Source organism: Bombus affinis, chromosome 15 (genome assembly GCF_024516045.1).
Source record: "Bombus affinis isolate iyBomAffi1 chromosome 15, iyBomAffi1.2, whole genome shotgun sequence".
In the NCBI taxonomy this organism is placed as follows: domain Eukaryota; kingdom Metazoa; phylum Arthropoda; class Insecta; order Hymenoptera; family Apidae; genus Bombus; species Bombus affinis.
The window spans coordinates 9779162-9792534 of NC_066358.1; the positions used below are offsets into that span (position 1 = coordinate 9779162).

Genomic DNA, 13373 nt, shown 5'->3' on the forward strand with positions numbered 1-13373 from the left:
GTGACTTGGTTTACGATGCAGCTATATTTTGCTCTTTCTCACGTTACATTTTCGCGTCGTACTCGGTTAACGTAAGTCCTAGTAACGTAATACGTATAACGAACAATAATATCGGTTATCGCTTGTCTGATTTTCTTCTAGCTTCTTTTATCGGCTAAACTTAAGTCATTTGTTAGTACAAAGAATCGAGGATACTTTGTACAAATATTGGAAACTCGGGGATAACTTTTGGAAAACTTGCGTCGACTTTTGCGTCGACTTTTGTTCAGGTTAAGACAGAAAAGGGAAAATTACACGGCGAAGACATAAGAAAACGCAGTTCAGTTTTATTGCTGGAAATTCCCAACCTGTGTTTTTAAAGGCTCGTTAATGCCTGGTGAGTTATTCTTTCGCCCATTTGGCGTTCTACCTGATGCCATATGCAACGCTCTCTGTACTGTTGGAAAAAAACCAGCCTGTAGATAATACTTCGACCGTAGATGGCTGACAGTGGCATGTCAGCGTAGTCGCAAATTATTCAAAGACAGCTACTGTAAGTATACAAATTTATGTTATGGAATAATTCATTAAGTACGAATTTCTGCATTAGCATCGATTAGAATGTATTATAACTATTTTTAGGCATTTTATACCGCTCTTCGATAAATTAAAATTCCCTGCGATAGGAATGCAAATATTTCTAAAAAATTCAACAACCAGCTGCGATAATCTTCCACATAACCTCTTATCTTCTTTGCATGGAATGCGTTCATTCCGGACGTTGGCAATCAGCTTTTCTATTCTCGCTTTGTCAACCGGTCCGAACCAGTCGCCGAGATTTTTCGAGACGAGCACGTTCTTCTCTTCCTGGTCCTCCCCTCTTTTTTTTCATCGATCCATGAATTATTACTCATTGGAAATAGTACCAGGCATATACTCGCAAGGTATTTCCCTTACGTACTATTTCGCGTACTCTTGCTGGCGAAATAAACGACGCGTTTATTTCATTATTAAAGCTCGTGAAACGTACCGAAGAGATACGTCGAATATTCCTCCAGCATTCGGCGATTCAGTTATTATTCCAGTATTTATTCGAGCACTTTAGCAATTATTCTTCTCGACTTGAATAACTTTAAAGCGTAGGAAATATCGTAAAATAATCGTAAGTATAAAATAATACAAAGTGATATAAATAAAAAATATAGAATCGATGATCGCTCGATCTAATAATATTCTTCTTCTTTGTTGTTCGATGTATGGTCCTTTTAATCGAGGTTACGTTCCTGTTTCCACTGTACGCGTTTATTACAACAGCCATTTGCACCTGTGGACATACCATATGTGTAGAACTCGAATATTCCACGTCTCACAGCGTGCTCCTTCTTCTTTCTGTTTCAAGCTCGGTGTCGACTTTCTCTCTCGATTTCGTGGTCGATAACGCATATCGAGCCGGTAGAAAGCCAACAGGAAGTTCAACTAAATGATAATAAAGCGATATTGGCCAGTCGATATGCTCGCTCGGTGCATTTCTTGCCTTTACCTTACTTTACCCCTTTTCGCCATTTTTCATACTCCTTCGCATCAAACAATTGCACGTTTTTTGAATGAAAAATAACGTGCCCACCTCGTCTCTACTTCTTGCGTATGTGTAATTAATAAATTCATTAGCCAATCCATTAGCGATAATTAGTCCGTTTTATTGTTGTCGTTTCTATGCATTTATTTAAATGCGCGTAAATGTACGAAATGCGCATAAGGGGCAAAGACGTATAAAATATACAAAGTAGAATATCCTTTATGACGCTTAGCAGATGCCACGAACGATCGGTCATGTTCGATCGCATTAGCTCTGTTTATAACGATATGAATTTCCATAAGCATCTGCAACCTAGTGATAACAATAAACGCGGTTGCACCGCGTCACGAGTCGAACGATCAAACGTCGGTCGTAGCTCGAGAGATATTTTCAAGTGGCGCAACAACTCCACAGCGAGTCATCGATTCTAAACGCCATCTTCGAACAAATTACCCTGGAAGCATGACGAACACGTTCGCGTTTCCCTTCGCACCAGAACTCGCCATCGAACGCCATTCGATTCCATTTGATCGGACGAGGCACCAGATAGACAGGGTAGAAGTATACCAGGTGTTGCGCAAAGATCGGTCAGTAGCTTGAATATAAATTCTAAAACCTGGCCTTCCGAAGAAAGCAAAAAGATCACCGCCGCAATTTACTTTCAAATTATTTTCTACCAAATGCTTTCCGTAACGCCAATTCCTTCGCTCGAACGACCTGCGCCCAAATCTCTAGCGAACCTTCTTGAAACACCCTGTACACGAGTACACAGACGTAAAGGGAGAAGGGAAGAAAAAAGAACGAGGGGCTCTAACATTCCAACGAAGCAGACCTCGTCCTCTCGTGAGAACCCGGTTTCCTAGGCTATGGCCGTCGTGGAAAAATGCAAATGCACAAGTGCAACCGCGGCGACGTTGCATCATCTAACACGCGGGCTCACGCTCGCGCCACGACACCAGATATTCCAAAAGGAAATAACAAAACGAAACAAGGAAGAGGAGGAGGAGGATACGAGGCTCGTCCGAAGGCGGCCAAAGACCGAGGCGCAGCGACTTGTCTTGCCTATGTACAACGCCGTCGTCGTCGTCGTCGTCGTTACGCCGCGCCGTGGCTCTCACCGAGATCATCGGCGATCAAGAAAACGCAACCGGCGAGTTGCTTTATAAATAGTAAAACGTGGTATCCCTGAAGCGGATCGTTGGCCTCCCGCGGAATCGTTACGTTTACGCTCGCGTACGCATCGTACCGTGGCGTGCGTAGCTCCGGCGCATCGCGTCGTTGCACCGTCACGCATTCCGTGACACACCACTGCTGTGTACGTACTTACGCGACCATCCACGAGATATTACGGAGCGTACCCTCTTTCTTCTGCGATTCCCGATCACCGCGAAAGCGACCGCCGCCGCGCCGTGGGGCTGGCCACTCACTCCGTATGGAAGGGCAACTTCTTTTTTTGAAAGAGTATGGCGTAGTAGAACCTACGCTGTTCAGGTTTCTACCATGTGTGAGCGTTGTACTACTCGAACGAGTCGATACAGGAAGGCTTCGGTGCACCTATGCGTTGTATTATTCGAACGTTTCGCCATTAGAAGGTTCTATCGCACGGTATATCGCTATGCGAATGGTTCGATCGATATGCGTCTTTGTACGACGAGCGAATTTATGAAAATAAGTCGTTCGTTTTTTGGGAATCGAATATTAGTCGTGTATTGCGTCGTTTTCATCTAAGCAAAGAGACGAAAATGAAACTATCGATTGGAGAATCAGAGAACGATCGAGCTACATAGAAAATTTATAGTTTTATTCGATGATAACGTACACGTGTATATGTATCGATGATAATATTTAAAATTCTATCGAACGAAAGAAACTTCCTGTACCATCGTCTGAATCATTTTCGTCGCGTCGCGTGGAGGAGCTGTCGACTGCCTGCCTGCACGGTGGGTGCAGCTATCGACTCCGACGCTACTTGAGAATCGCGGCTGGCTGCCGCGTAAAAATCACGCCTATACCACTGCGCGCCGCCGTCTTTGTTTCATTCACTGGCACTGCGTGTCGCGTTACGAGCATATACGCACGCACTCGAGTATAAAGCTTCGCCTTCTCGTATATAAGAGGTCGATCGAAGAGGTGAACCGAGCAAGAAGACGATAAGCTTCCGTAAGATAAACCAGAAAGATCCGAGAAATCCTTGGAGGACCAAAGAAGCTCTGATAATTAACCTGTTAACTCGCGATGATTGCCAATATTATTTTCCATGCACAAAAATGTAAAATGATTTATGGTTTCAAACGTTCTTTAATTCTTAACTAGCCGACGTTATTTCCATTTTGCTGAAGTTTTAATTTCACACCTGAGGAAAGGTATCCGGCTAAGAAGTAGCTCAGGAAACAGACTAAAAAAACCACTTTCTTCCGTTTCGTACCCGTACCATCAATATATCCGCGGCTACTTCGTTGAAAGATACAATTCGATGGTTCCCTGTCGAATTTCGTTTCGAACGATCGATTTGACGTAGTTAGAAAGCGGTCGATTTAAAAACTCAATCAATGTTTTAGGTAAGATTTAGAAATTTAGACTCTGATTAATAGATCGACGAATCGCCGCATGGAAAAAGTAACGAACGAGCAAGTAGATTTAAAAAAATTCGTTTCTCTCGATTCCTCGAAGTACGTGCTCCGAATGCTCCTGAATCCGAAGGAACAGCCGGTCACAGCGATCGACGTTCCAACCTTTGCCTGCTCGCCATAGCTTTCCTAATATCGATCAAATATATTTGCGGGCATCGAACAGGGACATTGTTAACAGGAGGATGCTAACGACGATTCATTAAGAAACGCGATGCCACGAGGCCATCGCGCTTTATTTGGCGAACGTACGAAAGCCATACGGCGTGGCACGGACACGTCACGTCGCGCCGTTTCGTAAGAGACTTTCAGAACCTTGAGTAGTAGCGTATATACCCACCGAATTCAATGGACTTTTAATCAAGCCGAAGGACGCGTAGTACTCCACGTAGTATAGCCGCTGTGTAATTTCACGGTCGAGAGAAAACGAGGGTACTACGACGTACTCGAGCGAGCAGCTCATCCGCGAGAACGGAAAGGAAACAGAGAGCGGTACGTGTACACTGTGCACGGTTACTACGATCGGGACGACGATACACGCGCGGCGAGGAACTAACGCATGTACCCGTTTGCATGCAAACTTAAATCGGCTATTCGTGGATAACTGGGGATATTCAATGCGTGTAATATTTTTTAATTCACGGTTCTCAAGATTTTATATAACGGAGATTATATTGTTTGTGATTAATTTCTTTGATTTTTTTGTTAGAAGAGGAGGAATCGTTAATGTTCGAGTTTGTTTGAAATTTGGAATGTTAATGGCGTATACAGTGATTTACGAAGGTATTTGAACGGTCGGTTGGCTGGATAAGATTCATAGGCGATGTGAGCGAGTTCGCTGCTAGTTTTTATAAAGTGCTGCGCGTTTATTATTGCAAGGATATTATTACGTTGCTTCGTGTCGTGAAAACGTATCGCGTATAATATCGCCTATTTAATCATTCTTGCGAGTTCAGATTATCCCAATCAATATATAACAGAATACAACGTGTAAAGCCATCGCGCGGGGTCTTCCATGGGAGAATTTATCTTTAATGCGTCTATAATTATTTTAAAAGTATAAATAAATAAAGTAACGATATTAGAACTTGACGTTAAGTTTAAAAAGAAATTCTCGCGTAATAGCACGTTCGAACGACTTTAACGTTCGTCTCGATTACGTTTCAACATAACGGATCTCGCGATAGCGTACTTTGTACTTGCCAAACGTTCGATACTGATATTAGAAACGTCCGATATGCAAATTGGCAAGTGTAAGAGTAAACACGGAAAGCGAAGGATGCCCGGTGTATTGAACGCGTAATACGAAGAGTGTCCGGTGTATCGACGATGTTCAGCATGTAACGTAAAGGATATTCATCGCATTAAACGCGTAACACGTGGAATTCCTGGTATTCTCATCACGCGTTGCGCGAAGTATCTTAATACGTGATACGAAATATGTAAAAGTAATTTTAAACGGGAATTTTAAACTACTGTCTAAAATTCGATCTTCCATCTTACGTTCAAATTACCCCATGCATATTCAACTTCTAAAATATGAAACTTGTACCATGATTTATAAGGAAATTCCTAATTCCTTCTTATATAAGCGAACATCCAAAACATCATCCAAAATAATTGTCAACTTTTTCTCCTAAGACCGAATATTCGAAACCTCACCCAAAATAACGTCCAATTGATTCTCTCCATAAAAGCGTCCACCAGTGATATATGAAATCCATGGTACACACACAAACCAACGATCTATTTACAGAACATCAGAAATCCCGAACAAAAAGCTATCTATCCAATCTCCGATGCAGCTTAGAGAGTCGTCGTCTTATCTGTTCTCACGCATCGCCATATTACACCCACCAACTACCCACGTCTAACCCCTTCAAACCTATTCCCCGAAGTAGAAAATTCCTTAGAAAAAAACTTCCGCCAACGTAACGCTAATGTAACGAGATTGGATGATGCGATCGTCTAAGCCGTGTTCTCGTCTGGATGATTGTTGCAGAGGTGGGAGCAGTTGGTCGTCTCGAAGCTGAAATGGGAATTGTCCGCCGTAACGCCCGGTGACTTCCTGATGCACATCCTGAGCAGACTGCCGGTGCCACGTACCTGGGACCCGGTGATGGTCAGGAGGCACGCGCAGACCTTCATCGCCCTCAGCGCCAGAGGTGAGAAACGATCAGGATTACCGACCTCTGCATATGTATTTATGTGTGTGGGATGAGCGTGCATGGCGAATGCGTTCCCGCTGTACCGTGGAAAATTCGAAGGAACAAAGGTAAATGACGAACGATGATTTTTAACTCTGGCAACGTGTAACCCCGTTTACGGGGGAAAATTCGAATTCAGGCTTGTAGGAGGATCGAGTGGATCTTCGCGCGTTTGCCTGCGGTTGTTCTCAGATTTCTAACTTTGGCAATTATTCGATTTAGGGACCTTCCATCCGGAAATCTTCCGTTTAGGAATTTTTCCGAGAGATGAGAAGGGTGACGGTGAAAATTATGTGGAAGACGTTAAAGTTGGTTTAACCCTTTCGCTACCGCCGTCTAAGCAAGTAGTCGCGCATGTTCACGAGCCAAGTTTCGAACGTTCGAAATTTTAAATATAATATATTACACATTTTTAAATATTACGTAATAGTAAAACATGCTAAGCGGACGATCCAAGCGGCTTTTAGAACGCGTCGCACATCTACATATAACGCAGGACAGTGACTAGATCGCCTCTTACTGCCAACTACTCGTCGCGCATATACAGTAGACCGGTGTGTAACGCCTGGTATAATACGTTACTGGTTATATAAATTCGCGTTGTAGGAATTTGCGTTGTAAGAACTCGCGTTATGCGGGAGTCTACTGCATGCGTGACGTATCGTATCGTATCGTTAGCTGTTCCACGCACCATTTACGTTTACAGTTTCTATCGAACGATCTGTAATTTTAATACGTCGTAAGACCAGCGACGACTCGTCGTTGTTTATAACATAATACCTCGAACGAGAACAAATAAGATATCGCGCATGTATCCTAAAGAAAATTAAAACACAATATGTGGCATATGTGTGACGCGTACTAACGAAAGAGTAAAAATTTTCCTGGTAACCAACGTGCGTCGCCAGTGACTCACGCCTCTTTAAAAATGTTAATTAAAATCCATGTTTATTTTGTCTATCTGTTTGAAATACGCTTAATTACTTCTTGTCTGTTTTTTACAACCGTCTCTTATTTTCTGTGGAGATAACAGAAGTAAAATGTACGTATAAAGTGTCTTCAATGTTTCTGAACAATGCGCGTGTTGCGCGAACGGATACTATTTTAAATATAACAAGGTTGACTACTTCTTGCTACTTGGGTTAATAGATTTCACATTAAGAAGCGCATGAGAAATTAATAACTTGCAAGTTACTATTTATGGGTCAAGAACATGATCGGAAGTTGGAATTTTAATCGCCAAAGCGACGATGCAAACCGAAACCTTACGCGGAAAATTGTATCGAATCCAACTCTTCTTTATTCGCGATATCGCAGTGTTTTTAGGTAAAAATGGTAAACGCAAGGTACGTTTAGAAATTCGAGATACGATCTACATAGAAAAACGTACGTAAAAATTGTAAATTTGTCATACGTAACCGCGCCAGATACCGAGCTCTACAAAGACAAAATTATAGTTCGTCCTACTTTCCCGATTCCGCAAAATTGGTGCAACAATATTTCAAGTTATCTAGCGTCAGATACCTATTCGCCATAATATTCTAATTGCTGCAAACTGGTTAATGATAATTAACGAAACCGATAAATTCTTGCACAACAGTCATATTCTACGTCATCTATGGATATAGAACGAAGCAAACGTTATCTGCGTGTCGTTTTTTATCGCGACTGCTTATCAAATATTCGAATATTTTAAAAGTACGATAATATTAACGCCAGTTCAGCTTTTTCTTTCATTTTTCATCTCTTTTCTCTATAGTAAGCGATTTAATTTGATGTTCACGCATTTTAAACGCAACATTGTGGCGGAAGTGCATAGTACGAGCCGCTAGTATTCGTTCGTTAAAACAGACCATTATCATTTTAATTAAGCGTTGATCGCGATTCTTTTCTCACCCTATCTATAGGCGAAAGTATAACTTTATAACGTTCCTATGTATACCTCGTGTCGCGAGATTTCTCAATTTCGTCTTATTTATTCGAACGTTCAATTTTATCAAGGTCTGCTCGATACGAATAATATGGGAAAGAAAAAGCACGACGATATCCGCGGAATTGGCCGGGCAGACGGCGTTTAGGCGTTTATTAGAAATTATAATCGCCTGGCGATATTCTTTAAAATGCAATTTTTACGCGCGGACCTTCATTGTTAGCCTCGTTAGAACCGTGCCATGGCATCATAAACAATCGGGAACGTGCATCGTTAACTCACGCGTTAATGAATATGCCGGTGCATGGTGAATAATGCACCCGGCGGAAACCATCACGTAACTACTTTGAGTCGATTCTATGCGTTCCGTTTTTCTTCTTCCTCTCATTCTCTTCTTCTTTCTTTCTGCCTCTTTAATTTCTTTTCGTTGCGTTTCGTTTTAATGGATTATGGCCGACCGTACAATTACGGATCGAAGGTAGAATGGACATAGAGATGACGTAACGAATGTACAAGGGTGATTCCTGTCTTATACGTTTCATTTTCTTTGATCGTCGATTCGACGAACCTCTTGACGTTACAGCTAACCGAAATAACCGTTGTTAGATTTTTGTCCCTACGATTGAAGATCAAACGGGAGAAACGCGATCAGCAGATTGCGGATATTTACGCGATTTTATACTTTTACGAGTTTAAATAGAAATTTGTTTCGTTTAGCAAACGTAACAAGCGCGCTATAAACGTTGCATATATTTTTGCGTATTATATGCGTATTATATTACATTTCGCAAAAATCGCATAAACTTCCGAAATCTAAGGATTAGTATAGCGTAACATGTTGGATATTTAATCTTAATTAACTCTTCCGTGTTATTTTTGCTGCTTGAGAAATGACTTCTACCTTCGTGATTACGAGCGTAGCGAGATAAATGAAGGAGGGAGCAAAATTGATTTTTTTTCTCTCATTAATTCGCAGGAAATTTTTAACGCGTTACGTGTCTTAACGAAGGTGTTGCTTCGTTTATTTTGCATTTTGTGAGACACATTTTTCTATAGCAAGTACAAATAGTAGGAGAAAATTAAGGTTGGAGGAGAGCCTTTGGAGAAAATTCGAAATAACGAGTTACACGATCGTAAAACAGTGCTTCTCGCCACTAAATTTTCGCTTCGTCTTCTTATCGTCGTTAATCATAAGCAGAACCTTGCAAATATGTATAAATAACGATGCATTGTACAATCTCGACACATTTATCGCCATCACGTTGAATAACGATGAACGAAGCGTAAACGGAATAATCGCGCGATGATCGTCACTGACCACCACATGGGTCTGTTAACAGCCAATAGAATAAATTACGTAGCAACAAGTGATACAACCTTCGATTTGAGAAAACTGTGAATAAAAATCTTCAATCGAATCATCGTATCTGTATCGAGACTTTTTACATAATTTTGCAAAAAATTCCGCAAAATGTTATTAATTATACAAATCAGTTATACAAACGAAAGTAGAGACGATCGATGTCCGCGAAGTACAGAGCCGTTAAAACGACAACGATCGTTCGAGTCTCGCTGGAAAATCAAGAAATCGAAAGAAAGGAAAGATCGAGCGAGAAAGAGAGGAAGAGCGGGAACCAAGAGAAACAAAAGCAATAAGAATGCGAAGAACAAGACGACGACGAAGAAGAAGAAGAGGAAGAAGGGGCGTCGAACACGACGAGATCGCAAGACACGTTTAAATCCCCTTCTGGACGCTGCCAGTCGGTTGTTATTACAAGCGGGGATGGCAAAAAGCAAGGACCATCGTCCTTCGTCGTCTGGCCGGCTCTGGTGGTCCCTGTTGAAGAAAGAGAAAAGACTAGAAGCGGCCCGGGAGACGATGATTGTTTCTCACGAGCCAAACTAGGTAGCTCGGCGAGCTCGGTTCGAGTCGGTTGACCCTCTTTTTCACCGACGAAAAGAGAAGCAAACGGCGGCGCCACGAATTCCAACCGCTTCCTTGAATCGCGGAAGGTCCGTGAACCTGCTCCCTGCTCGCCTTTTTCGATTCCACGCCCCTGCAACGCGGACGACGCGCTCCAACTAATTGTTTTCTTAGTCGGCATCGATGCGATTCGCGCGAACACCTCTCTATTCTTTTTTTTTTTTTATTTTTCATTAATGTTGGATTCGTGTTTGGTTGATACGCGTATGGATCTTTCAGCAGCTGAAACGATGACGCTCGATCCGCTTCTTCAACGAGGAAGCGAAACGATACGTCGTTGCTCCATGTACGTACGATATCGCAAAGGGATGCACGTTGGAATATCGGCGTATCGCAGGCCTTGATGAGAACTATAAAGATGTCGGATAAAAAAATTAGAGAAGAGATTTTAATTTAGTCGTGTTTTCAGAAGCGAAGAAAAGAAAAGGAGACGTGGAAGTAGAATGAAAAGAAAGGTAGGAGAGGACGTTAAAAAGGAAAGGAGCCGAAAATGAATGTGAGAATAGGGAGGCCAAGAAAAGGAAGAGGGAGGAAGACCATCGAGGAAACACGAGCAAAAACAAAATGCCGCTAGAATGAGAAGGAATCCCGAGGGAAAGGTGGAACGAAGTAGGAATCCGAAAGAGAACAACAGAGAGAGATCGAGGCAAGGTAAGACGAAGCACGCGGCCAAGTTCTAGAAAGATTTATGGACAGAATCATACCGAAACCTTGAAACGAAGGTAGAAGACCCGGAAAACATCGAATTACGCGAACGAACCCGAGAACCACGTAAAAGCAGTCATGGGGCGAGAGAAAAGGAAGAAAATCGAATGTGGAAAAACTGCGGAAAAACATCTTCCAGAGATGAAAAATGGAAGAAGCCGTGTGTTTGCGAATAGGGTGTACAAGGAAATAAGAGATTCGGATAACGTTGCACAGTACTACGAGGATACGCAGAGACAAGAGTAAGAGAGAAGAGTAAAGCGTGAAAGAGACGAAAGAATTGAGATTCTTAAAAAAAGCAGAAATCCGTTGCAGAAGTACGATCGGAGTATGACGAGAAAGAAAAGAGAATTGAAATGGATGGAGCGGGGGTGGTCTTGACGGAGGAATGCCGTTCTCCAATAGTAATTCGCCATCCCCGAGGACGACAGAACGCACCTGCACCAGCTTTATAACTCTCTTTCTTCTTCCTCTTCTCTTTCGCGGCTCTGCAAATTTAAGAGCGGCTTCGCGGAATTCCATTCTTAATGGCTTTATTACGGCGTGTGCGTGCGCGCACACACGCTCCCCGTTGAATTTCAGCTTGTCCATCGGACATTTCGGTTGTCCAGGAACCTGTTCCCATCTTTCCATGAATGAATAGCGCTCGCGTTTGAGAAAAATCCACACAAAACGCGCGCCGGACTATATATTACCGGCATAAAAGGATGAATACGATCGCGTCAATGATTGTCACGTTTATCGTCGATCTCGAGGCCCGCTTTGCGAACAGTTTGCTCGTCGTCCATGCCGCTCCGTTGCTGCGTCTAATCGTCGAGCTCGTTTCATCAAACCGATCGATTTAAAGCGTACTTGGACTTCTCCGCCTTTTCGTTTCTTTTCCGGGAGTATACGTTACTTTAAGGTGTACCGTGCTTAGCGCGAATATCGGAACAGTATCGAATACTTTTCGTAATCCCAATTTGGTGTAAACAAACAAATTAGGAGACAGAAGAAGAACAACCTAATCCACCATCAAAGGCATTAGAAAGTCCGGATGTACCGTTAGGAGATTATCGGAACCGAATTCGTACCTAGACCTAACGAAGACGAAAGGCCCCGTAATCCATTACCTGACAATTGTTTGTCACAGCTGTTGGCCCATTTTCAAAGTTACCGGCGATAGCGTCGAAGGTTAGCACAGCTTGCTAAGGTGGCGAAAGCTTTCGCGATGGAACTCGATCGTGTTAAAAAGCGCGAGGGAAGGCGAGAAATAAAGAGAGAGTTGTAGGTTGCGTTCTGGTGTTTGCCGAGTCGGTAACCTTTGGGCTTGGCACCACCAAGGCCGGACTTTTCAACGTCGTAAATCTTGTTTCGAATATCCTTTTCCTGGGACGTGTCTACCTGCGGTTCTATTAGCAGATTTTTTATTAGCAGAACGTGGAATGAAACGTTACACGGAATTCTAGGATTCGTTTTCATGGCCGCATCTGTTAACGCGCTTCGACGACGAGATACGATCGAACGTTGGACCATCCTGTCCTCTTCTTTCCCCTTTTCTTTTTTTGGAAATAATGGTAACGTGTTTTTGTCTTTTTCTAGTTGTGTTTTCGATGTTTCGAAAGAAGGTTCCTCGCCGGTTCGTCGAGAATCGGCTACTTCGTATGCCGTTCGTGTTACTTGGAATGGCTGAGAAGATGTGTGTTTGGAATTTAAGGAGCAATGTAAGGGAGTTTTATGTGCACGGTGGATGTTATGCAGGTGGATGTGGATGCAATGGGAATAAGGTTAATGCACGTGAGTGAGTGTCGAGAAACTTACTGTTTACACTTGACGATGCGCGCGAGTGCAATCAGATTTTTTTATTCTAATTCTTTCGCCGAAACACGGTAAGGGAGTAGTTGCAGTTGCTCTCGAAAGTATTCCAACGCTTGTACGATCCTTCTACGAATGTATTACACGGAACGTTTTAAAATTTCGTTGGCGTTGTACCGAAACGCTCGACATTCATTAGTAGCTGTTACTTACGTTCGATAATTATAAAAAAAGCCTGCGAAAGTATTTGAACGTTTACAGGATCCTTTTACGAATACGTTATACAGAACTGAAACTCAGTTAGTAAATATCAATTTGTAATAATTATAAGATATCGATCATTTTCACGATAAGTTCGATAATGGACACGTTTTTTCCAGAATACAAATTCTCCATGTATACGCCGAGCATGATCGCGGCGGCGAGCGTCGCAGCGGCCCTCCACGGTCTCGATTGGACAGGGAAAAGCGGTTACGGGCTGGCCGGCCTCCTCGACGAGTTAACTCGCATCACGGCTATCGAACAGGTTTGTCCTCGTGTTGATATTATTTCACGACGCCCGAGAGAAACC

At 42.7% G+C, this 13373-nt stretch overlaps 1 protein-coding gene across 1 annotated transcript in view; it reads left to right on the forward strand.

Moving 5' to 3' along the window:
- The window catches only part of LOC126925153 (G1/S-specific cyclin-D2), a 140227-nt gene that overhangs the window by 119065 nt on the left and 7789 nt on the right, over positions 1–13373 (forward strand). The window contains exons 6-7 of the mRNA XM_050740465.1: positions 6185–6347; positions 13183–13328. Coding sequence (XP_050596422.1) covers positions 6185–6347; positions 13183–13328 — 309 coding nt within the window. The remainder of the gene's footprint in view (positions 1–6184; positions 6348–13182; positions 13329–13373) is intronic.